We start from the raw sequence: 26,542 nt of genomic DNA on the forward strand, positions 1-26,542 counted from the left end.
GGTAACCGAAAAGATTTTTTTAATTTTAAAGAAGCTTGTAAGCTATATTTTCGTTTAAGGCCTAGTTCCTCTGGTACTGAATCTCAGCAGGTTGGGATTATTATGTTGTTACTCCAGGGGGATCCACAGACCTGGGCGTTTGGGTTAAAAGCTGAAGATCCTGCTTTGTTATCTGTAGACGCCTTTTTTAGATCATTAGGTCTGTTGTATGATGACCCAGATAGAGAGGCGTCAGCTGAGAGTCACCTGCGTGCTCTCAAACAAGGTAAAAATCCAGCAGAGGTGTATTGTACCGAATTTCGCCGCTGGTCGAACGACTGTGGCTGGAATGACCCGGCCCTGCGCAGTCAGTTTCGCCTCGGTTTATCTGAACTTATTAAAGACAGTCTCCTCCAGTACCCCGCTCCTGAGACTCTCGATAAACTCATGGAGCTTGCTATAAAAATAGATCGTCGTCTCCGAGAGCGGAGGGCTGAAAGAGGAACAACTGTTAGGCCTAGTCCTTGTGTTTATACCTTTCCAGAGGACGTCGAGGAGCCCATGCAGATGGGTCTCTCCCGGCTGTCCCCAGAGGAAAGAACCAGAAGATTAAGTTCTGGTCTTTGTTTGTACTGTGGTGGTAAGGGACATATTGCTCGCAACTGCCCGAACAAGTCGGGAAACGCTCTGACCAAGTGAATTGTGAGGGGGTTCACTTAGGTCTGCAGCTTATCTCCTCAAATGACTCTCTCTTAGTCCCTGTTAAAATTCCTTTGGCAGCCTCAGTTCATTGGTGTCGGCCTTTGTCGACAGTGGAGCTGCAGGAAATTTTATGGATTTAACTTGGGCTAAGGCCTTAGGCATTCCACAGATACCGTTGGATAAACGTATCACCATGCACGGGTTAGATGGGGGTCCGCTTTCCAGTGGGATAATTACTCACCGCACACCTCCAGTATTACTTACAGTAGGAGCCTTACATTCTGAAGATATAGAATTCTACCTTACACATTGTCCAGCAGTTCCTGTAGTTTTGGGTCACCCTTGGCTTGCCTTTCATAATCCCACCATTGATTGGCGGTCCGGGGAGATTTCCCAATGGGGTCCTTTTTGTGTTAAGGAATGTATTTCTTATCCAGTCCGGGTTGCAGCAATCGTCCCAGAGCTTATTCCTGTGGAATATCAGGATTTTGCCAATGTGTTCTCCAAAGGCAATGCGGACATTCTGCCTCCCCATCGGTCCTACGATTGTGCAATTGAGTTAGTACCAGGTGCCACTTTGCCTAAAGGGAAATTATATGCCCTGTCTGGGCCAGAAACCACGGCCATGAATAATTACATTCAGGAAAGACTTAAAAAAGGTTTTATTAGGCCTTCAAAATCTCAGTTGAGTGCAGGATTTTTCTTTGTTGAGAAAAAAGATGGGTCACTTAGACCATGTATTGATTTTAGGGCTCTGAATAAGATCTCTGTGAAAAACACCTATCCTTTGCCATTAATTTCAGTGCTTTTTGATCAGTTACGCTCCGCCGTGATCTTTTCGAAAGTTGATCTTAGGGGAGCTTACAACCTCATCCGAATAAAATCTGGGGATGAGTGGAAGACGGCTTTCAGCACTCAGTCGGGTCACTATGAATAGACACAAAAAAGAAGAAGGTTTGTTCTGAACTGTTCGCCCGTGTGGCGCAGTGCAGCCCGTCCACTGCAAATGCCAAAGTAAAAATCACCAATTTTACAAGAGCAGTATACAATACGAGATATGGGGTGGTATCTGTCTATGTACAGGGCGCATATAAAATATTTATAACGTGGAATACATCCCTTTTATTATTGAGAAGATGGTATATCCTTCGTATGACAACTTGATGGTTTCTCTGATTTCTCCTTCCTCCTCTCGTAGAGTCATATAGTGATCCCAATGTTTATATAAAACAGAAGTAAAGAAAAAATGTGTAGAACAGTTTTTCACCAATTGGTTATTTCCACAAATTTAGGAAATAAAAGGGCGTACCCCACTCACACAGAGACAAGTGAGTGGAAACCCATAAAGGTATCTTTCAACCAGATAAATTTCTTTAGAGTGTTGAAGACTAAATTTCAGGAGCGTACCCAAAACTCACAATAGTGAAATGATGAGAAATCACATAAAGGTACCTTTAAAATCTTTTGATCTGTCAGATGCGTACCCCAACTTACACAGTTTTCAGTTGGAACATATACATAAAGGTATCTTTTAAGTTTTCTACCACCAAGGAAAATGCGTACCACAACTCACTGGATATGGAGGTATTCAACTCCTATCATGGTATCTTTATCCTCGGTCTCAGGAAATTATTCCACACAGGATACACGAAGAAAACAGGGAAGGATTCCTCTTTGTTTAGTTAAAACGGAGGGTTTATTTCCCAAATGCATTAAAAAGTCAAAAACATTTCTTCTTAAGAACAGATGTCAAAATACAAATAGCAAAAATAAAAAATAAAAATTCAAAAATGAATCCAAATCTGGTCGTCCCAGGCTACTCACAGTACTGTTTGTTCAAACTGTGAGTAGCCTGGGACGACCAGATTTGGATTCGCATCTGACAGATCAAAAGATTTTAAAGATACCTTTATGTGAGTTTTGGGTACGCTCCTGAAATTTAGTCTTCAACACTCTAAAGAAATTTATCTGGTTGAAAGATACCTTTATGGGTTTCCACTCACTTGTCTCTGTGTGAGTGGGGTACGCCCTTTTATTTCCTAAATTTGTGGAAATAACCAATTGGTGAAAAACTGTTCTACACATTTTTTCTTTACTTCTGTTTTATATGAACATTGGGATCACTATATGACTCTACGAGAGGAGGAAGGAGAAATCAGAGAAACCATCAAGTTGTCATACGAAGGATATACCATCTTCTCAATAATAAAAGGGATGTATTCCACGTTATAAATATTTTATATGCGCCCTGTACATAGACAGATACCACCCCATATCTCGTATCGGGTCACTATGAATACCTGGTGATGCCGTTCGGCCTGTCAAATGCTCCGGCGGTTTTTCAAGACCTCATTAACGATGTTCTCCGTGACTTTATCTTGACGACATTTTGATATACTCTGAGTCTATGGAACAACATGTTACCCAGGTGCGTCTGGTTCTTCAAAAATTACGAGAGAATCATTTATATGCCAAGCTTGAGAAGTGTGATTTTCACATCACAGAGGTGTTTTTCTTGGGGTACATTATTTCTCCCCAGGGATTTTTCATGGAACCGAAAAAACTCCAGGCCATCCTTAATTGGGCGCAACCCACTAATTTAAAAGCAATTCAGCGCTTTTTAGGGTTTGCTAATTATTATAGGCGGTTCATTCAAACTTTTTCTGACCTGGTCGCTCCCATAGTAGCTTTGACTAAAAAAGGAGCAGATCCCTCCAATTGGTCGCTTGAAGCTGAGTAAGCCTTCCGGGCCTTGAAGCAGGCCTTTGTCTCAGCTCCTGTCCTCAGACATCCTAATCCGGAGCTTCCCTTTATTGTGGAGGTTGATGCCTCAGAGGTTGGAGTGGGGGCTATCCTTTCTCAGGAAGATCCGGAGTCTCAGGAGTTACATCCTTGTGCCTTCATGTCCAGGAAATTCTCCTCCGCTGAATCCAACTATGACGTTGGTAATCGGGAATTACTGGCAGTAAAATGGGCTTTCGAGGAATGGAGGCATTGGCTGGAGGGAGCTAGGCATACTATTACTGTTTTTACTGACCATAAGAACCTGCAATATTTTGAATCAGCTAAACGGCTTAATGCTCGGCAGGCACGTTGGGCATTGTTTTTTTACTCGTTTCAGGTTTATAATCACCTTCAGGCCTGGTTCCAAGAATACGAAAGCTGATGCCCTGTGACGTTGCTTTCTTCCGGTTCACAATAGCAATCCTGTTACTACTCCCATAGTTCCATCTTCAGTCATCCGGGCAGGCCTCACACAGGATTTATTTACTCAGTTAAACCAGCTTCAACACCAAGCTCCTAGACTTACTCCTGCTGGTCGTCTTTTTGTCCTTGAATTTTTGAGAGGCACTGTTTTAACTGAGTTTCATGACAACAAAGTCTCGGGGCATCCGGGTATCACTAAGACCTTGGAGTTAGTCTCTCGCTCAGTGTGGTGGCCTAGTCTTTCTAAAGACGTTAAGGAATTCGTCCATTCCTGTCAGGTTTGTGCACAGCATAAGGTTCCTCGTTCGTTGCCTATCGGGCAACTTATGCCTTTAGCCGTTCCTCTCAGGCCATGGTCTCATATTTCCATGGATTTCGTGGTGGACCTTCCCCTTTCAGCCGGATTGCGAGTCATTTGGGTGGTAGTGGACCGTTTTAGTAAAATGGCTCATTTCATTGCTCTTCCCCGATTACCCTCTGCTCAAGGGTTGGCAGTTTTGTTCCTCCGCCATGTGTTCAGGCTCCATGGTTTGCCCACTGATGTGGTCTCTGATCGGGGTCCACTATTCATCGCACGATTCTGGAAACGTTTTTGTGCCTCATTGAAGATGAAACTGTCTTTAACATCGGGTTACCATCCACAGTCTAACGGGCAAACCGAACGAGTCAACCAGTCATTAAAACAGTACTTACGCTTGTATTCGGCCAAACTCCAGAATGATTGGTCCGAGTTTCTTCCTTTGGCCGAATTTGCTTATAATAACTCTTGTCATTCCTCCACCAAGGAGTCCCCATTCTTTTCAGTCTTTGGTTTTCATCCTAGAGCCAACTCTTTTTTCCATCATTCTCCAGTTTCCTCGTAGACCTTAACCTCCCATCTCAGAGCAATTTGGAGAAAAGTGCACCTTGCCCTCAGAAAAGCGGCCTTCCGAGAAAAGAAATTTTCTGATAGGCTCCGACGTCCTTGCACTTTTAAGGTGGGAGATAAGGTATGGTTGTCAACTGGCAAAATCAAGCTTCGACAACCCTCGGCTAAACTGGGACCCAAATTTATTGGACCGTTTCTTATCATTAAGAAGGTCAACCCAGTTGCTTTTCGGCTACGCTTGCCAAGATCTCTCAGAATTGGGAATACTTTCCATTGTTCCCTGTTGAAACAATATGTTTCTTCCAGCAGATTTCCTCGGAGGACCTCCCAGGGTAGATCTCCAGTGGATGTGCAGGGACAACAGGAGTTCTTGATAGAGAAGGTGTTAGATTCAAAAGTTTCCCGGGGCCGGCTTTATTTTTTGGTTCACTGGAAAGGCTATGGTCCGGGGGAGAGGTCTTGGATAAGGATCTACATGCCCCTAAACTCAAGAGATTATTCTTTCAGGAATTTCCTCAGAAACCTGGCTTTAGGGGTTCGTTGACCCCTTGAGGAGGTCAAGGGGGGGGGGGTACTGTTAGGCGCCGCGGTCCGGACTTCCTCCCGGCCCGGCGCCTAGCAACTAGGGACGCCGAGCGCGCTGAGCCGCCGGGTCCCTAGCAACGCTAGGACGCCGTGCGCGCTGAGCCGCCGGCTCCCTAGCAACGCTAGGACGCCGGGCGCGCCGAGCCCCTAGCAACGGGGACGCCACGGACGGATCGCGTTCCCCGTTGCTGGGTTGATTATTTAACTGTGCACACATGTTTTCTGGTCGTGCAGCAAGGCAGCTGCACGACATTCATTGTAATCAGGCTCTGGACTCTGATTGGAGGATTCCCTGCTAAATACCTTCTCAGTGCCTCACACAGACGCCGGTGATAGTTTCCTACATGCTGCTCATGTTGGTGAACGTCTGTTCCTGGTCTGCTGTGCCCGGTCATTCCAGTCTTCTGAGTTCCTGAGTCTTGGTGTTTGTCATCTCATCCCAAGGAGTTCTCCTGGTCCTCATTTACCTGTGACAGTCTTTAGAGGATCTCGTTTGGTTTCGTGAGTGGCGGCTCTGCCGCGTGCTGCGGCCTAGGCCGCTTTATATTGTGTTCTGGTTTTGGAGCATTTGCGGAGGTATCCACTTCTACAGTCCTCTCCGGAACTCGGCGGTGCCGTGTAGGAGAGTGGACAAGTGGAGTATTTTGGTTGTTCTTTTCCCTGGTGGTAATCCGCACATACTTTAGTTTTAGGTTTGTTAGTAGCCCCTGGCCTTGTTGTTTAGTTAGAGGGCCCCTTGTTATCACCCTGTCTCGGTTCACTCTTTGTCTCTCATTAAGACCTGAGGGGGCATCGGAGTTGGGCAGACGTAATCCGCCCTTCAAACGCAGCTGCCATGGGCCCAAGCAACCATAGTCTCGCAAGAGTGTACTGACAGCACGGGCGAGACAACGGAGATAGGGCGCCAGGGGCTATTCCCATTCCTTTCCCCGCATTACGTTCTGGTATTCAGGTCCTTTCATATTAGATCACCCCAGACCTGAGTATTAGAATCATAACACATATCCAGATGACGTAGGAGAAGTTCTGGGGAATTTGCCAGGATTAACAAGTCGTCCAGATACGGCAGTATCCTGACCCCTTGACGGCGGAGTACCACCGTCATCACCGCCATGACTTTGGTGAAGACTCGCGGAGCCATAGTTAAACCAAAAGGTAACGCCCGAAACTGGTAATGGAGGTTGCCAATCGCAAACCTCAGGTATTGCTGATGTGACACTGCTATAGGAATATGCAGGTAAGCATCCTGTATGTCCAGGCAGACCATGTAGTCCCCAGGTTCCAAGGCCAGAACTATAGAACGAAGGGTTTCCATACGGAACTTAGAAACTTTCACAAACCTGTTCAATGCCTTGAGGTTGAGAATGGGCCGGGAGAACCCATTTGGTTTCGGGACCAGAAACAGCAGAGAATAGTTACCCCGGCCCCTCTAAGCAAGAGGCACCTGTACTATGACACCTGTATCCAGGAGGGTCTGTACCACCGAATGTAGAGTGTTTGCCTTTGTCTGGTCCAACGGGACGTCTGTCCGGCAAAATCGATGAGGGGGTCGGTTTTTGAAGGCTATAGCGTAACCTCGAGTGACGACTTCCCGTACCCAGGCATCTGAAGTGGTCTTCAACCATTCCTGGGTATACCCTAGAAGCAGGCCCCCCACCCTGGGATCCCCCAGGGGGAGGCCCGCCCCGTCATGCGGCAGGCTTATCGGTCTTGGAAGCTGGCTGACGGGCAGCCCAGGCTCTTTTGGGCTTCGGCTTACCAGGTTTGGAACTGCGGGCCTGCTTGTTGTACGCCTGACCTTTTGCTTTACCTGAAGGACGAAAGGGGCGAAAGTACGTACATTTAGCCTTCGACACAGAAGGAGCGGTACTTGGCAGACAGGCAGTTTTGGCAGTAGCCAAGTCAGCCACTATCTTATTTAAGTCCTCCCCAAACAGAGTATCTCCCTTGAAAGGGAGTACCTCCAGGGTTTTTCTAGAGTCCAGATCCACAGACCAGGATCTCAGCCACAATATCCGGCGAGCCAGGACTGATGTAGTAGAGGCCTTGGCTGCTAGGACACCGGCATCAGAAGCCGCCTCTTTAATATAGTGAGAAGCTGTGACAATATATGACAAGCATTGTCTAGCATGGTCAGAAGAGATTTCAGCTTCTAACTCTAGGGCCCATGCTTCAATAGCCTCTGCAGCCCATGTTGCTGCAATAGTGGGCCTTTGTGCAGCACCCGTGAGGGTGTAAATCGCTTTTAGACAACCCTCCACACGTTTATCCGTAGGCTCTTTTAGAGACGTGATGGTAGTGACAGGTAGAGCTGAGGAAACCACCATCCTAGCCACATGTGAGTCTACTGGAGGCGTTTCCCAATTTTTAGACAGCTCTGGCGCGAGGGGATAGCGAGCCAGCATGTTCTTTTGAGGCACAAACTTCTTTCCCGGGTTTCCCCAGGGTTCCTGACGTATATCCACTAGGTGGTCAGAGTGAGGTAAAACTTGTTTAACCACCTTCTGACGCTTGAACCTATCTGGTTTCTGAGGCGAGCGAGGGTCAGACTTTTTAGTAGTCAAGGACTGGTTCAACTTCTTCAATTGAGCAGACAAATTATCCGCCCACGGCGGGTTAGCTGCAGGGACCACATACGGTTGCACCGGCATAGGAGGTCCCATAGGGGGTGTTAGTTTAGTAACTAGCGTATGTAGAAGCGTGGAGAAAGTAGCCCACGTGGGTCATTATGCACCCCCGTTGCCACAGTCCCACTGGGGGGCAAGGAGCACCCAGAACCAGAGCCCACAGCTGCTATGGTCTCCTCATAGGGATCTGCGGCTTCAGCAACACCGGCAGTGTGTTCAGCCCCAGAACCGTTACCTTCAGAAGCAGACGTGATATAACTTGCAGTATCAGGTAACACAGTACAATTGTCAGCAGCACAATACCTCTTGCCCAAACCCCTGCGCAGTGTAGTCAGCACAAGCAGGGATACAGGAGAGATACGGTGACCAAAATCACAGAGAAAAATACGTATTAAAGTATATCTTGTGAAAATCCTATAGAATTATAAAACCTGACGCACCAAGCCCCCTCAGGTTATAGAATATAAGGATAGCAAGTTGAGTGAGAGACACGAAATGGAAACCACTCAGCAAGCTAATGCACACACATATAGTCACAGTTATACAATGCAGAGGTTATTACTAACAATAATACTGCACTGGACCAGCTTATATATATAGCTATGTAGTCAATAGATATAACACTGCACAGTAAGAACTGGATGTATGTCACAGGGTACTTGTACCTGAGAACCCTGACTAAATGCACTCTTTCTTAACTAACACTGTCTAATTGACATGTAGAATACTTACGTGTCATGTAAAGTCACAGCGCTGTCAACCAGGCGGCTTACAAAGGAGGATTTGCCCAAGCAGTCCCAGGAACAGTGTAGCTGAGAGAAATGGCGCCCAAACACTGACAATGAGTGAGGGAGAGACAGATATGCAGCTCCAGGGCGGGAACATTTGCTGGAAATGGCGCCCTGGAGCTGGGGGAGGGGTTCCAGGTCTAAGCCTTATCCCCTCTGCTGGCAAAACCACCAGGTACTGCGGGCTACACACAAAAATAAGAATTTACTTACCGATAATTCTATTTCTCGTAGTCCGTAGTGGATGCTGGGAACTCCGTAAGGACCATGGGGAATAGCGGCTCCGCAGGAGACTGGGCACAAAAGTAAAGCTTTAGGACTACCTGGTGTGCACTGGCTCCTCCCCCTATGACCCTCCTCCAAGCCTCAGTTAGGATACTGTGCCCGGACGAGTGTACACAATAAGGAAGGATTTATGAATCCCGGGTAAGACTCATACCAGCCACACCAATCACACCGTACAACCTGTGATCTGAACCCAGTTAACAGCATGATAACAGAGGAGCCTCTGGAAAGATGGCTCACAACAACAATAACCCGATTTAGTTAACAATAACTATGTACAAGTATTGCAGACAATCCGCACTTGGGATGGGCGCCCAGCATCCACTACGGACTACGAGAAATAGAATTATCGGTAAGTAAATTCTTATTTTCTCTGACGTCCTAGTGGATGCTGGGAACTCCGTAAGGACCATGGGGATTATACCAAAGCTCCCAAACGGGCGGGAGAGTGCGGATGACTCTGCAGCACCGAATGAGAGAACTCCAGGTCCTCCTCAGCCAGGGTATCAAATTTGTAGAATTTTGCAAACGTTTTTGCCCCTGACCAAGTAGCTGCTCGGCAAAGTTGTAAAGCCGAGACCTCTCAGGCAGCCGCCCAAGATGAGCCCACCTTCCTTGTGGAGTGGGCATTTACAGATTTTGGCTGTGGCAGGCCTGCCACAGAATGTGCAAGCTGAATTGTACTACAAATCCAACGAGCAATAGTCTGCTTAGAAGCAGGAGCACCCAGCTTGTTGGGTGCATACAGGATAAACAGCGAGTCAGATTTTCTGACTCCAGCCGTCCTGGAAACATATATTTTCAGGGCCCTGACAACGTCCAGCAACTTGGAGTCCTCCAAGTACCTAGTAGCCGCAGGTACCACAATAGGCTGGTTCAGGTGAAACGCTGAAACCACCTTAGGGAGAAATTGAGGACGAGTCCTCAATTCTGCCCTGTCCGTATGAAAAATCAGGTAAGGCTTTTATAAGATAAAACCGCCAATTCTGACACGCGCCTGGCCGAAGCCATGGCCAACAGCATGACCACTCTCCATGTGAGATATTTCAAATCCACAGATTTAAGCGGTTCAAACCAATGTGATTTTAGGAACCCCAAAACCACATTGAGATCCCAAGGTGCCACTGGAGGCACAAAAGGAGGCTGTATATGCAGCACCCCCTTGACAAACGTCTGAACTTCAGGAACTGAAGCCAGTTCTTTTTGGAAGAAAATCGACAGGGCCGAAATCTGAACCTTAATGGATCCTAATTTTAGGCCCATAGACACTCCTGTTTGCAGGAAATGCAGGAATCGACCCAGTTGAAATTCCTCTGTAGGGGCCTTCCTGGCCTCGCACCACGCAACATATTTACGCCAAATGCGGTGATAATGTTTTTCGGTTACATCCTTCCTGGCTTTGATCAGGGTCGGGATGACTTCATCCGGAATGCCTTTTTCCTTCAGGATCCGGCGTTCAACCGCCATGCCGTCAACGCAGCCGCGGTAAGTCTTGGAACAGACAGGGTCCTTGCTGGAGCAGGTCCCTTCTTAGAGGTAGAGGCCACGGGTCCTCTGTGAGCATCTCTTGAAGTTCCGGGTACCAAGTCCTTCTTGGCCAATCCGGAGCCACGAGTATAGTTCTTACTCCTCTCCGTCTTATAATTCTCAGTACCTTGGGTATGAGAGGCAGAGGAGGGAACACATACACTGACTGGTACACCCCCGGTGTTACCACAGCGTCCACAGCTATTGCCTGAGGGTCCCTTGACCTGGCGCAATACCTGTCCAGTTTTTTGTTGAGGCGGGACGCCATCATGTCCACCTTTGGTTTTTCCCAACGGTTCACAATCATGTGGAAGACTTCTGGGTGAAGTCCCCACTCTCCCGGGTGGAGGTCGTTCCTGCTGAGGAAGTCTGCTTCCCAGTTGTCCACTCCCGGAATGAACACTGCTGACAGTGCTATCACATGATTTTTCGCCCAGCGAAGAATCCTTGCAGCTTCTGCCATTGCCCTCCTGCTTCTTGTGCCGCCCTGTCTGTTTACATGGGCGACTGCCGTGATGTTGTCTGACTGGATCAGCACCGGCTGACCTTGAAGCAGAGGTCTTGCTAGGCTTAGAGCATTGTAAATGGCCCTTAGCTCCAGGATACTTATGTGAAGAGATGTCTTCAGGCTTGACCACAAGCCCTGGAAATTCCTTCCCTGTGTGACTGCTCCCCAGCCTCGCAGGCTGGCATCCGTGGTCACCAGGACCCAGTCCTGAATGCCGAATCTGCGGCCCTCTAAAAGATGAGCACTCTGCAACCACCACAGGAGAGACACCCTTGTCTTTGGTGACTGGGTTATCCGCTGATGCATCTGAAGATGCGATCCGGACCATTTGTCTAGCAGGTCCCACTGGAAAGTTCTTGCGTGGAATCTGCCGAATGGAATTGCTTCGTAGGAAGCCACCATTTTCCCAGGACCCCTTGTGCATAGATGCACTGACACTTGGCCTGGTTTTAGGAGGTTTCTGACTAGTTCGGATAACTCCCTGGCTTTCTCCTCCGGGAGAAACACCTTTTTCTGGACTGTGTCCAGGATCATTCCTAGGAATAGAAGACGTGTCGTCGGGATCAGCTGCGACTTTGGAATATTGAGAATCCAACCGTGCTGCCGCAACACTACTTGAGATAGTGCTACCCCGACTACCAACTGTTCCCTGGATCTTGCCCTTATCAGGAGATCGTCCAAGTAAGGGATAAATAAAACTCCCTTCGAAGGAGTATCATCATTTCGGCCATTACCTTGGTAAAGACCCGGGGTGCCGTGGACAAACCAAACGGCAGCGTCTGAAACTGATAGTGACAGTTCTGTACCACAAACCTGAGGTACCCTTGGTGAGAAGGGTAAATTGGGACATGGAGGTAAGCATCCTTGATGTCCAAAGACACCATATAATCCCGTTCTTCCAGGTTCGCAATCACCGCTCTGAGTGACTCCATCTTGAATTTGAACCTTTGTATGTAAGTGTTCAAAGATTTCAGATTTAAAATAGGTCTCACCGAGCCGTCCGGCTTCGGTACCACAAACAGCGTGGAATAATAATACCCCTTTCCCTGTTGCAGGAGGGGTACCTTGATTATCACCTGCTGGGAATACAGCTTGTGAAAGGCTTCCAATACCGCCTCCCTGTCGGAGGGAGACGTCGGTAAAGCAGACTTTAGGAAACGGCGAGGGGGAGACGTCTCGAATTCCAATTTGTACCCCTGAGATACCACCTGAAGGATCCAGGGGTCCCCTGTGAGTGAGCCCACTGCACGCTGAAATTCCTGAGACGGGCCCCCACCGTGCCTGAGTCCGCTAGTGAAGCCCCAGCGTCATGCTGAGGACTTGGCAGAAACGGGAGAGGGCTTCTGTTCCTGGGAACTGGCTGTTTGCTGCAGCCTTTTTCCTCTCCCTCTGCCACGGGGCAGAAATGAGGAGCCTTTTGCCCGCTTGCCCTTATGGGGCCGAAAGGACTGCGCCTGATAATACGGCGTCTTCTTATGTTGAGAGGCTACCTGGGGTAAAAATGTGGATTTCCCAGCAGTTGCCGTGGCCACCAGGTCTGATATACCTACCCCAAATAACTCCTCCCCTTTATAAGGCAATACTTCCATATGCCTTTTGGAGTCAGCATAACCTGACCACTGCCTCGTCCATAACCCTCTTCTGGCAGAAATGGACAGCGCACTTACTCTTGATGCCAGTCGGCAAATATCCCTCTGTGCATCACGCATATATAGAAATGCATCTTTTAAATGCTCTATAGTCAGTAATATACTGTCCCTATCTAGGGTATCAATATTTTCAGTCAGGGAATCCGACCACGCCACCCCAGCACTGCACATCCAGGCTGAGGCGATTGCTGGTCGCAGTACAACACCCGTGTGAGTGTATATACATTTTAGGATAATCTCCTGCTTTCTGTCAGCAGGTTCCTTAAGGGCGGCCGTATCCGGAGACGGTAGTGCCACCTGTTTAGACAAACGTGTGAGCGCTTTATCCACCCTAGGGGGTGTTTCCCAACGTGCCCTATCCTCTGGCGGGAAGGGGTATGATGCTAATAACCTTTTAGGAATTATCAGTTTTTTATCGGGGGAAACCCACGCTTCATCACACACTTCATTTAATTCCTCAGATGCAGGAAAAACTACAGGCAGTTTTTTCTCACCAAACATAATACCCTTTTTAGTGGTACTTGTATTATCAGAAATATGTAAAACATTTTTCATAGCCTCAATCATGTAACGTGTGGCCCTACTGGAAGTCACATTCGTCTCTTCATCGTCGACACTGGAGTCAGTATCCGTGTCGGCGTCTGTATCTGCCATCTGAGGTAACGGGCGTTTTAGAGCCCCCTGATGGCTTTTGAGACGCCTGGACAGGCACAAGCTGAGTAGCCGGCTGTCTCATGTCATCATTTTTGTAATTCCTTCCATAAGCTCAGCCACTCAGGTGTCGACTCCCTAGGGGGTGACAACTCCATTACAGGCAATTGCTCCGCCTCCACACCATTTTCCTCCTCATACATGTCGACACAATCGTACCGACACACAGCACACACACAGGGAATGCTCTGATAGAGGACAGGACCCCACTAGCCCTTTGGGGAGACAGAGGGAGAGTATGCCAGCACACACCAAAGCGCTATATATATATACAGGGATAACCTTATAGAAGTGTTTTTCCCCTTATAGCTGCTGTTTTATTAATACTGCGCCTAATTAGTGCCCCCCTCTCTTTTTTAACCCTTTCTGTAGTGTAGTAACTGCAGGGGAGAGCCAGGGAGCTTCCCTCCAACGGAGCTGTGAGGAAAAATGGCGCCAGTGTGCTGAGGAGATAGGCTCCGCCCCTTTTTCGCTGACTTTTCTCCCGCATTTTTATGGATTCTGGCAGGGGTTAAAATACATCCATATAGCCCTGGGGGTTATATGTGATGTATTTTCGCCAGCCAAGGTGTTTTTATTGCTGCTCAGGGCGCCCCCCCCCAGCGCCCTGCACCCTCAGTGACCGGAGTGTGAAGTGTGCCTGAGGAGCAATGGCGCACAGCTGCAGTGCTGTGCGCTACCTTGGTGAAGACTGATGTCTTCTGCCGCCGATTTTCCGGACCTCTTCTTGCTTCTGGCTCTGTAAGGGGGCCGGCGGCGCGGCTCTGGGACCGGACTCCGAGGCTGGGTTCTTCTCCCCTTAGTCCCTCGATGCAGTGAGCCTGTTGCCAGCAGGTCTCACTGAAAATAAAAAACCTAAAACTAAACTTTTTCTAAGAAACTCAGGAGAGCCTCCTAGAATGCACCCTTCTCGGCCGGGCACAAAAATCTAACTGAGGCTTGGAGGAGGGTCATAGGGGGAGGAGCCAGTGCACACCAGGTAGTCCTAAAGCTTTACTTTTGTGCCCAGTCTCCTGCGGAGCCGCTATTCCCCATGGTCCTTACGGAGTTCCCAGCATCCACTAGGACGTCAGAGAAAAAGGTTTTAAGAGAAAACCTGACCTGCACCCATGCCCTGGTGATCTAGTGGGATCGCCTGTACCGAAACAGTGTCCACCGCCAGCGCGCGCGGCCTGCCTCCCACAGACCGCGTCGGATCGCGATAAAGCACGGGTCCCGCAAGCGGGACCCACTCACCACCTCCCGAAGCACGGCCAAGCAATCCCGGAAAGCCCCCATTGTGTGTGCTTGACTCAGATGAAAACCGGAGCCTCCTGCTGTAGTTACCCAGCAACCACGGCTCGGGAGTGTACAGCGCCGCTGGGGAGAGATAGAGCTGCAGCAGTGAATGTCACTAGATATGTACACATTGCTACAGCCCTTGAAGTCTTCACTTTTCTTCTAAAAAAGCTCTTCTTAGGGCTGCCCAGAGCAGCCCCTCTGTTATGTGCCTGCTATCTGCGGCACCAACTACAAAACTGGGCTCCTGTGCAGGGAGGCGGGGTTATAGAGGAGGCAGCGCTATGCATTCTGGGAACAGTCAAAGCTTTTCAGCCTGTTGGTGCCTCGGATCAAGATCCTACTCTACACCCCTATGTCTTTCCTTGTGGAGCCCAGTGTACCCCGCAGCACAAATATGTATTTTTCGGAAACCCGCCTCCTGAATAGAGGAGAATGCTACAGCTATGGCTGATATGTTTTATTACATCTCCTGCTGCACGTGTATAACGTAATGTACATGACACTTTGGCCACATCTATGCAATATATAAATTTGCATCATACAATACATGTTCTCAGTGCACTTACTGAAAGGTAGAGGAGAGGAAGAGCACAACCTCTGCAGATCCTTATACACATTTACTGATCAGTAGCACAGAGACACATGCAGCATAACTTGCAAATCGACGGACAACACGACAACTCATGTCCTTTTCACGATGCAGCAGCCTGTGGCTCCGCCTGCTGGTGGCTTGAAGTCAGTCTCCGCACTAGGGCGCGCCCATAACGAAAATGGCTGCCGCCTCAGCGATGCGCACCTTTGATGACGTCAGTGCGAGCGACACCAGGAAGTAGCAGGAGCAGGTGGAAGAGCCGGAAGATTAGGATCAGACAGGTCACTAGCTGGTAAGCAGCGGTGCTGGGGGTCGGGGGGTTATTACCTGGCTGTGGTGTCTTTGTGTATCGGTGGGTGAGGGCGGGGTCTGTTCCCCTGGCAGTGCGTGTGTGTCTTCTGGCAGTGCCTGTGTGTGTTGCAACGTATTGGAATGAGCTGCATGTGCTTTAGGGGTGAGACTAGATCAGTGGTTCTCAAACTCGGTCCTCAGGACCCCACACAGTGCATGTTTTGCAGGTAACCCAGCAGGTGCACAGGTGTATTAATTAATCACTGACACATTTTAAAAGGTCCACAGGTGGAGTTAATTATGTCACTTGTGATTCTGTGAGGAGACCTGCAAAACATGCACCGTGTGGGGTCCTGAGGACCGAGTTTGAGAACCTGTGGACTAGATAATGTAATTACTGTATGTCAATGAGCAGGAAGATTAGTGCCGCACAGTCTACGTCTGTAACCTTCCTGATCTCCACCCGGCTTCCTACATCTGTGTGTGTACTGGTGTTGAGTTGCCCCTTCACTCACTGGACTACTCATCCTTGTGCTGTACTGTTTCTGTTTCTGTCACTATTACTCCACTCCACCCCCAATGCTGAGCTGACCCTGACACCCTCAGTCCACTCCACTTCTAAGTGCTGAACTGACTGTTATCACCATCACCTAAGACCACTCCACAGCAGTTCTGATCTGCCCCTGCCTCCCTCAGTCTACTGCGCCCGCCCCCTTCCTACATGCTGAACTGCTTCTGACACCTTCAGTCCACTCCACCCCTAGTGCTGAGTTGCCCCTGAGGCTGTCACGGTCAGTACACTCCACCCCTACTGCTGAACTGCCCCTGGCAGCACCAGTCCACTACACTCCCAGTGCTGAACTGCCCCTTTCACCATCAGTCCTCTTCACTCCCAGTGCTGAACCACCCCTGTCACCATCAGTCCTCTTCACTCTCAGTGCTGAACTGCCCCTGTCATCATCAGTCCTCTTCACTCCCAGTGCTGAACCGCCCCTGTCACCATCAGTCCTCTTCACGCTCAGTGATGAACCGTCCCTGTCACCTTCAGTCCACTCCACCCCCAGTGCTGAGCTGCCACTGTAACCATGGTAGTATCTAGTTTCCCTTCGTGGAGAGGACCTTTCCCATAAGCCCCTGGGTCCATGTCACAAACTATTTGGAATAGTAACCTGAGCGGAGCGAGACATCGAGCCCGCGAGGGTCCAGTAATGCATAGAAAAACAAACAAACCTCAAACGAACGGAGAAAACATTTAGGTGCTGTAAGGGCGGAAGTTCTCTCTTGCCCTCTCATTATGTCACTTCCAGGTCCTGATCACGAAGGGAACATAGACACAACCCTGTCTCACCATCAGTCCTCTTCACTCCTAGGGGGTGATTCAGACCTGATCGCTGGGCTGCTAATTTTGCTGTCCTGCGTTGAAATAGTCGCCGCCCCCATGGGGAGTGTAAATTCACTGTGCAAGTGTGCAATTGCATGTGTACTCCGAGGTGCAAAAATCCATTGTGTGCAGTCTCTGCGCAGCCCAGGACTTAAGGGGGGTACTCACGGAGCGATAATCTAAGCAATCTGACTAGATTGCTTAGATTTTAAACATGATCGCTCTGTGTGTACCCCCCACAGCGATAGCGATGCGCAGCCCCGCGCATCACTATCGCTGGTGCTAGATTGGCCTGCATGCACCCGCTGGGTGAAATGAGCCCCCCCCCCCCGCACGCTCAGCACACATCGCACTGTGCTGAGCGGGGGGAGAGATGTGTGCTGAGCGGTTCGCTTAGCACACATCTCTCCCACATCTGCCCGTGAATACGGGCCTTTACTCCTACAGTGCGATGAGAACAGGCTGATCGGGGGCGGAGCTGACAGCAGACACCCTGAAAACGCTTGGATATGCCTGCGTTTTTCCAGACACTCCCAGTAAACGGTCAGTTACCACCCACAAATCACCTTGCGAACGCCCGTGCGATTACATTTTTTGCACCGTCCTGTGCCCGTCGTTGTAGTCCGATGCGTGTGCGCATTGCGGTGCGTGCGCAGTTATGGCCTGATCGCCCTCACAGCAGTGATAAGGTTTGAATCACCCCCACCAGTGCTGAACCGCCACTGTCACCTTCAGTCCACAAAGGCACCAGTGCTGAACTTTTGCTGGCACTAGGGAGGCAAATCCCGGGATTCATGCGATTAGATTGCGCATGTGCAGTGAGGGAGGGTGGGTGTAAGTAATACTACTACTATTAGGCGGGCGGCAGCCGAGGACACACTCTGAACACGGCGGCCGCCACCCAATCAGGGAAGCGGGCGCAGCAGCAGCTCCTGGTTGGCTGCCGGACTGCCCGTTCTGACTGGCTGGCGGCCAGCGCTACAATTTGAAAGGGCGCCGGTGCGTTCAGTGTGTGTCCATGGCTGCCACCTGCCTAAAAGTGTATTACTTACACCCACCCTCCCTCACTGCAGTGCTCCCTATAGCCTCCCTCCTGCGCCGCTACCTACACCCACCCTCCAGCGCTGCTCCCTACAGCTTCCTACACTACACTAACCCTCCAGCGCTGCTCCCTACACCCTTCTCCACTGCCCTCCACTGATCCCTACTGCAATCCCGGGATTGAAACAGCGGCCCGGGATTGGCCTCCCTAGCTGGCACCCTCAGTCTACTGTACCCCCAATGCTGCATTGCCCCCGTGACCCTCTGGACGTCCACTCCAAAGCACCCCCCGCTCCCCCCCCTGCACTGATACTGTCAATCACTAGACTTCTAAACCCTGACCTCTGTTATTATCCCGAACACAGTGTCCCTTTGCTCATCCAGTCGCCGATGTGTTCCTCCTCTATCTCCACTCAGCTGACCCTGAGCCCCTCACCTTCAATGACTTGCTGGCAGGCCAGACTACAAATGCTGACTTTATTTTTAACAGCACTTCCTTGAATTTGCCACAGTGTCTCGAACTTTGCATGGGTTAAGTGAACAGGTTTGAGGTTGTTTGATCTTGAATGGCTGCATTTGGTGTTTTTTGTTTTTTTTCCATGCTGACTTTAAACTTGAACATAACATTAGCCGTTTGAAGTTTACAATAAAACATGGTTAAATGTAATAATAGGATTTTAATTACCTACCGGTAAATCCTTTTCTCGTAGTCCGTAGATGATGCTGGGGTCCACATTAGTACCATGGAGTATAGACGGGTCTTTTGGGAGCCACCGGCACTTTAAGAGTTTAATAATGTGGGCTGGCTCCTCCCTCTATGCCCCACCTACCAGACTCAGTCTAGAAACTGTGCCCGAGGAGACGGACATACTTCGAGAGAAGGAAATACACAGATAGTGGTGAGATTCACACCAGCTTACACATAACAAAAAAGGAAAGCCAAGCTAACCAACTTGGAACAATTCAGCAACGGCTGAAACAACAATACTGAACCAAGTAACAATGCAGGAATACGAAGCACTGGGCGGGTGCCCAGCATCCTCTAAGAACTACGAGAAAAGGATTTACCAGTAGGTAATTAAAATCCTATTCTCTCTTACGTCCTAGAGGATGCTGGGGACCACATTAGTACCATGGGGATGTACCAAAGCTCCCAGTACGGGAGGGAGAGTGCTGAGGGTCCTGCAGAACTGATTGACCGAACTTTAGGTCCTCAGAGTACAAAGTATCGAACTTGTAGAACTTAGCAAACGTGTTCGACCCTGACCAAGTAGCTGCTTGGCAAAGCTGTAAAGCCGAGACACCCCGGGCAGCCGCCCAGGAAGAACCCACTTTACGAGTAGAGTGGGCCTTAACAGATTTTGGACACTGCAAGTCTGCCGTAGAATAAGCATGCTGGATAGTAAACCTGATCCAACGAGAAATCGTCTGTTTAGAAGCAGGACACGTAATCTTGTTGGGATCATAAAGGACGAACAAAGTGTCCGACTTCCCGTGACAAGAGGTTCTCTTCACATAAATCTTCAAAGCCCTCACCACATCCAAGGAGCCACTGGCACCACAATAGGTTGGTTGATATGAAAAGCCGACACAACCTTTGGAAGAAACTGCTGACGCGTTCTGGAAAATCAAACAGGAGCTCTTGCATGACAATGCCCCTAATTCTGACACATGCCTAGCAGATGCCAATGCCAACAGTGTGACCGCCTTCCTGCAAAGGTTCGTGATAGGGCCACCGCGTGCTTTTCTGCCCAGAGGAGGATTCTTGTTACCTCAGTCATTGCCACTCTGCTCTTTGTTCTGCCCTGTCTGTTTATGTAGGACACTGCCGTCACATTGTCCGACTGAACCTGAATGGCCTGATCTTGCAGAAGATGTGCCGCTTGTAGAAGGCCGTTGTATATGGCCCTTAGTTCCAGAATGTTTATCGGAAGGATGGATTCCAGACTTGACCACTTTCCTTGGAAAGTTTCCCCTTGGGTGACTGCTCCCCAACCTCTGAGACTTGCATCCGTGGTTAGAAGGATCCAATTCTGTATCCCGGACCTGCGGCCTTCGAGTAGGTGAGAAATTTGCAGCCACCAGAGGAGTGAAGTTCTGGCTTTCGGCGACAGGCGTATCCGCTGGTGCATGTGAAGATGTGATCCTGTCCACTTCTCTAGGAGATCCAGTTGGAAGGACCTCGCATGGAATCTTCCGATCTGAAGAGCCTCATAGGAGGCTACCATCTTCCCTAGAAGGCGAATGCACTGATGAACCGATACCCGGACTGGCTTCAGGACATCCCGTACCATTGAGTGGATCGCCAACGCTTTCTCCACCATTAGAAATACTCTCTGCACCTCCGTGCCGAGTATCATCCCCAGGAAGGGCAGTCTCCCTGTCGGATCCAAATGTGAATTCGGCAGGTTCAGGATCCACCCATGATCCTGGAGTAGTCGAGTTGAGAGAGCAATACTCTGCAACAACTTCTCCCTGGAAGATGCTTTTATCAGATCGTCCAGATATGGAATTATGTTCACTCCCTGCTTGCGGAGGATTAGCATCATCTCTGCCATGACCTTGGTGAACACTCTTGGTGCTGTGGAGAGGCCAAACGGCAGCGCTTGGAACTGATAGTGACAATCTAGTAGCGCAAATCTGAGATCAGCCTGGTGAGGCGGCCAGATTGGAATGTGAAGGTACGCATCCTTGATATCCAGGGATACTAGCAATTCTCCTTCCTCCATACCTGATATCCCCGCTCTCAGAGATTCCATCTTGAATTTGAATTCTCTTAAGTAGGGGTTCAATGATTTTAGGTTTAAAATCGGCCTTACCGAACCATCCGGTTTCGGCACCACAACCAGGTTGGAATAATTACCCCTGTATTGTAGGGTAGGTGGAACTGGGACAATAACATCTGTTTTGACCAATTTTTGAATGGCCTCCTGTAGGATAGCATTTTCTGTCAGCGAAACTGGTAAGCATGATTTGAAGAATCTGTGAAGTGGGAGTTGCTGAAACTTCAGTCTGTAGCCCTGGATAAAAATTTCCGTCACCCAGGGGTCTAGGCCTGATGATGCCCAGATGTGACTGAAATTTTTTAGTATTGCTCCCACCTGCCCGATTCCCAGGCTGAGAGGTCCACCGTCATGCTGACGATTTAGAGGAGACAGAACCTGGTTTCTGTTACTGAGGACCTGTTGGTGCAGGTTTTCTGGATTTTCCCCGACCACCCCTAAAGGTGGAAGGGGATTTGGATTTTTTAAATTTTACGGTCCGAAAGGACTGCAGTGTGGACGTAGGATAAGATTTCCTAGTCGGCGGAGCTACTGAGGGTAAAAAGGTTGACTTACCCGCAGTTGCCGTGGAAATTCCCGCATCTAATGCGTCCCCAAACAGAGCCTGACCTGTGAAGGGTAGGTTCTCCAGACTTTTCTTGGATTCTGCATCCGCAGTCCATTGGCGTAGCCAGAGTCCTCTGCGTGCTCATACCACCATGGAAGTAGTCCTTGCATTCAGCATTCCAAGGTCTTTCATGGCCTCCACCATGAACCCAGCAGAATCCTGTATGTGACGCAAATATAAATCAATGTCACACCTATCCATAGTATCTAATTCCTCTAGTAATGTGCCTGATCACTTTACTATGGCTGTAGAAATCCACGCACAAGCAATAGTGGGTCTTAAAGCCACGCCTGTAGCAGTGTATATAGATTTGAGCGTAGTCTCAATCTTGTGGTCAGCCGGCTCCTTTAGGGCGTTTGAACCAGGGACAGGTAAAACTACCTTTTTAGACAACCTAGATACAGACATAGGCGTGTGCAGGACATTTTATTAGGGGGTGCACGATTAGAAGGGCGTGTTTAGCACCGCCTATTGGGCATGTCTAACACCACCTAATGGGTGTGTCTAGCACCACCTATCAGGCGTGTCTACCACCACATACTGGCACTCAATGCAAACTAAATAATATAGAGAATTGATGCACAGATTATATATATATATATATATATATATATATATATAAAATCTGTTAAATTTGTATATTTTATTACCATAGATTATATCCTAATCTCTTGAAATATATATTGTTATTGAATTTGAACTTGTCCTCCTCCAAGAGGAACGCTGTATTCTGTGGCGTTGGCACATGATGAGGAGAGAGAGAGCATGGGTGGGAGCATGAGCGGGCATGCACGCGGCATGACATCATCACGACACATCCCACAGAGGAACTGGGAGTAGGATTACGTCAGTGATGCTGCACCATGCAAATGAATGACAGCCAGACTGAGCAGAGGGGGTGGCGGGCGCAATGGGCGGGAAGACAGAAATGAGCACACTCCGCGATCGCCGATACTGTAGCAGCAGCAGGTGTGTGTGAGGGGGTGACAGACATTAGGGGGTGCCTGTGCGCACCAGGAACTCCCCCTGCGCACGCCTATGGATACAGAAGCGTCTACTATAGGTGGTGTTTCCCATTTCTTCATATCGTCTTCAGGGAAAGGAAAAGCAATGAGAATTCTTTTAGGGATCTTGAATTCTTTCTCTGGGTTTTCCCAGGATTTTTCAAACAAGGAGTTTAACTCCTTAAAGCAAAGGAAGGTGAGAGAGTATTTCTTATTTTCTGTAAAATAAGATTCCTCTTCCAGCTCAGGTACCCTCTCAGTAATATGTAAAACGTCCCTAATGGCTTCAATCATCAACTGCACCCCCTTAGCAAGGGATGCATCTCCCCCCCCCCCCCCCCCCCCTGCATATCCCCATCACCGTCCCCTGTATCAGAGTCGGTACCAGTGTCAACTTGCATTATTTGGGCAAGTGTACGTTTCTTAGGGTATGTAGGTGGGTTATGGGAGGGAGTAGGAGCTGAATGCTGTAACCCCTCTACAGACTTCCTCAAAAACTGTGTTTTTCTCCTTATGTGACATCCTAGATGACTAGATGAAATCTGTTATATCATTCCCCTTAAAGAATCCACCCATGGGGGAGATAGAGGACCATTAACTACTAGAATTGGTTCCTACATCCCCTCTTCCCCCTCCTAAGTCCCACGAAGCAGGGAGGCTGTTGCCAGCAGCCTGCCTGTACCTAACTAAACTCAAAAAATAATAAAACTAGAAAAACTCCTAAGAGCTCCCCTAGCTGTGACCGGTTCCTCCGAGCACATTTTCTAAACGGAGTCTTGCAGGAGGGGCATAGAGGGAGAAACCAGCCCACACTATTAAACTTTTAAAGTGCCTATGGCTCCCAAAGGACCCGTCTATACCCCATGGTACTAATGTGGACCCCAGCATACTCTGGGACGTAAGAGAAAAAGGTAATATAAAATGTAGCAATTTAAGATGCAACAGGCAGACTGTCATAGTTTATTTTTAACTTTTTGTTTTTAGCTGTAAAGTTGAGCTTCCATGTACAAATTAGCAGCAGTAGAGTTCAAATTAAAGTGCGCCAAAATCCTGACTGGACATAAAATATAGGGTAAACTTAATAAGGTGTGAGGTTTTTTTTTAGAACTGGTGATGTTGCCCATAGCAACTAATCAGATTCTACTTAACATTTATCTAACTTATTCTAGAAGATAATAGATAAAATCTGATTGGTTGCTATGGGCAACATCACCAGTTCTAAAAAACAAAACAAAAAACCTCCCACCTTAGTAAATTTACCCCTATGTTTGAGATCCTCAAACTGGCCAAACTTGATAGCATGTGATATCTTTTCAAGTAGTTTTACAATGGCTATTCCTGAGAGGACCAGCCAGTAGGAAGGGAAGCAACATTCGGAGAACATTAATTGATTAGTTCAATGGAAGGTAAATAAGGTTAGCCATGTAACCGCTGATGCAGTATTTCCAACACTAAACTTCATGATGTATCAACCAACCAGCTTTTAGTAAGCATTCTATAAAATTATAAGTGGAAGCTGGTTGGTTGCTGTGGGCAACTTCTCCACTCTTTAGAAGGCTTTATGCATCTCCCACACACAGTTATTTAGCTCACGGACTGACTGGCCTGATTACACGCAGCGGGTGGCGCTACTAGTTAATGTCGATACATCTTCTGGGTCCTGAAGGCTTGCTGTTTAACTATTTTCTTGTTATCCAATAAAGTGATCTTAAATTCCTGCCACTGTAGTTCCTGCCCGTTACCTTCTGGCTAACACATTACAAAGCATTGTTACGGATTTTGTACTCCTGTGGTATTTTCTGCATTGACTGAAGTCTCTCTTGCATCTGAGAACACCTGCATCTGTATTCTACCAGAAGATATCGGTATATGTGACAGTGGTTCCCAAAATTTTTGAATCATGGCGCCCTAGAGAATCAGAATATTTTTTACGGTACCCCTAGGCCAAAAATTTCTTACTGAGAAATTTAGAAAGAAATATTAAATAAAATAAATTGTGTTTGTATGCCATCCTTAGGTTCAGTTGTGTGGTGAGGGACAAGATTTGCTTGTTTGTCCACATAGTTTATGATTGGCAGCCACAAGCACTGGTTTTGCCTATTACATTGTCCATAAATAATTTGAATTATTCCTGGACCACCAATCCAAGGCACCCCCGGAAGTGCCCTGGGGCACCTCGGGGTATTTAGGCACACGGTTTGAGAACCACTAGTATATACTATATCTGTAAGGAGTGCTTTCTCTAATACAAAGGTTTGCCTTAAACAGGTTTCGGATCCGTGCAAAGGTCAGTACAGAATTGCAGGGGTGGGCGCTATCCAGTCTTTAATCATTTTGTTACACTTGTGCATTACTGGCATGCAAGAGAAAATACATTGTATAATGGCGTTGAAATCTATACATCTTATAAATGATTTGTCTGGTTGCGATAAACTCCGAAACCACTGAACCGATTGTGATGTGGTCTTCACCATTGTGCAGGTAATTTTCCCAGGTAGGTTTTAGGCTGTGGGTGGGGCTCCGTGGGGAGGGGGTCCCCTGCACTGCTTACCTATCACAATGCCTAGGAGAAAATCTTCACTTGGTCATGACAGTGCTGCCGGTAAAAGGGCGCCCGAGCGGAACCGGGTACAGCAGCTAGTATAATATACAAGAGGAAGTATAGAGAATGCGGTGCCTCAAACAGTACACCACAATATACAGTTTAACCCTCTCTGAGAAGTCCTTTCATTGGTTGTGTGTCTGTTTCATAGTACTGAGGATGTCCCACATTGGAGCATTGGCTGCCCTTGGGGTTGCCTTTACTGCGGCCTCTCTGCTGTCAGCCATACACAAAATAGAAGAGGGACACATTGGAGTCTATTACAGGTAAGGCATACTAAATATGAGGCATCTATGATTATATATCAGGTATTGGTCAAATGTAATAGATCCTGATTTGGAAAAAGTGATGAAACTCTTTGACTTTGCTGTGAGATTTATGACAGATATATATATATATATATAGACCGAACAATCCTGCACTCACATATATAATATAAACAACAGTGGGGTGCTCCTAGTGGTAATCTCCCTAATTGGGTAGACCCACAATATTTATATAAAGTCCAACACAGTGGAGGCGCACTCATCCAATCAGAATATCGTCAGCAGCTTCAGTTTCATAATTGCTTTATTTGGGTCGAGATCAGGCTTAACGTTGTCGACGTTTCGATCCTACATTCAGGATCTTTCTCAAGACGAGCTTCCGTATATAAAGATTATTTGCAATAATCACATATTGATTATGCCAAAATTCAATATGCCATATTTAGACAATGTCATGACTGTATAGCAAGTCCTTCAAAAAGCTTATATATCGATTACTATGCTTAATGGAATCTCAGCCATAGATCAAACCAGACAACTGTGATATTAGCTAGGATTGCCCCTCTGAACCAACAGAGTATCTAGATACAGGGCAGGGCAGTATCTAGATACAGGGCAGGGATAACTCAGAGCGTATCGCCTAGTGTGTATGCACCTTTACATTTTTAATTCTTTGCATTTTCTATTAAGGGGTTTTCCACCTACATACTGTATAGCTTTTAAAGTGCTGTTATGTGTCATTCCCTCCTTTGATTTCTGCTTAATACATTAATTTATCTTGCTTCCTTATGCTTTTCACCAATTTTTTTTTAGTCATCTATGCCAGCTTAGTTATTTCAATTGTCCTTGATTTTGGCTGAGTTCCGCTATGTTCTGTACATTTCAAAGTAATTGTATGGAAAGAAGTTGTGTGTCAAATCCAGGGTCGCCCCACAAGCTAAAGAACTTTGTCTTGATGCTATAATGATTTTGGCGAGAAACACAGAAGGATACGGCATACATTGCCGAAGAGTATGGACCTTAAATTATACATTTTCCCCAACTCTCTGCTTTGACTTGAAATGGTTAATAAACCTTCTTTAACAGCCAGGTGTCAGGAACAGTGAAGAGAATAGATTTATTGCCTAGATCCGGCAGGATATTGGCTCAGCTCTAACTTTTTGTCTGGCACGACATGCAACACGTTCCATAAAATGCTATAATTATATGCCCTCATTTACATGTTCTCAAACAAAACTAAAATAACAGCATTGTCGCC

General features: G+C 47.8%; 1 protein-coding gene and 1 long non-coding RNA gene across 4 annotated transcripts in view; one reads left to right on the forward strand and one right to left on the reverse strand.

The window, feature by feature from the left end:
- LOC134931771 (uncharacterized) overlaps positions 1 to 15,476 on the reverse strand; it is a 256,407-nt gene extending 240,931 nt beyond the window's left edge. Inside the window, exon 1 of one of the 2 annotated variants that reach the window (XR_010179171.1) lies at positions 15,284 to 15,465. This is a non-coding gene — a long non-coding RNA (uncharacterized LOC134931771). Of the gene's footprint in view, positions 1 to 15,283 lie in introns of both variants that reach the window. The other variant, XR_010179170.1, reaches the window with a different exon arrangement.
- A 28-nt stretch (positions 15,477 to 15,504) lies between these two features.
- ERLIN2 (ER lipid raft associated 2) overlaps positions 15,505 to 26,542 on the forward strand; it is a 71,024-nt gene continuing 59,986 nt past the window's right edge. The window contains exons 1-2 of one of the 2 annotated variants that reach the window (XM_063925451.1): positions 15,505 to 15,601; positions 25,170 to 25,284. In XM_063925451.1, the coding sequence (XP_063781521.1) occupies positions 25,178 to 25,284 (107 nt within the window). In that variant the 5' untranslated portion in view covers positions 15,505 to 15,601; positions 25,170 to 25,177. Of the gene's footprint in view, positions 15,602 to 15,638; positions 15,662 to 25,169; positions 25,285 to 26,542 lie in introns of those variants that run through there. The other variant, XM_063925452.1, reaches the window with a different exon arrangement.

This window comes from Pseudophryne corroboree, chromosome 6 (assembly GCF_028390025.1).
Source record: "Pseudophryne corroboree isolate aPseCor3 chromosome 6, aPseCor3.hap2, whole genome shotgun sequence".
Lineage (NCBI taxonomy): Eukaryota > Metazoa > Chordata > Amphibia > Anura > Myobatrachidae > Pseudophryne > Pseudophryne corroboree.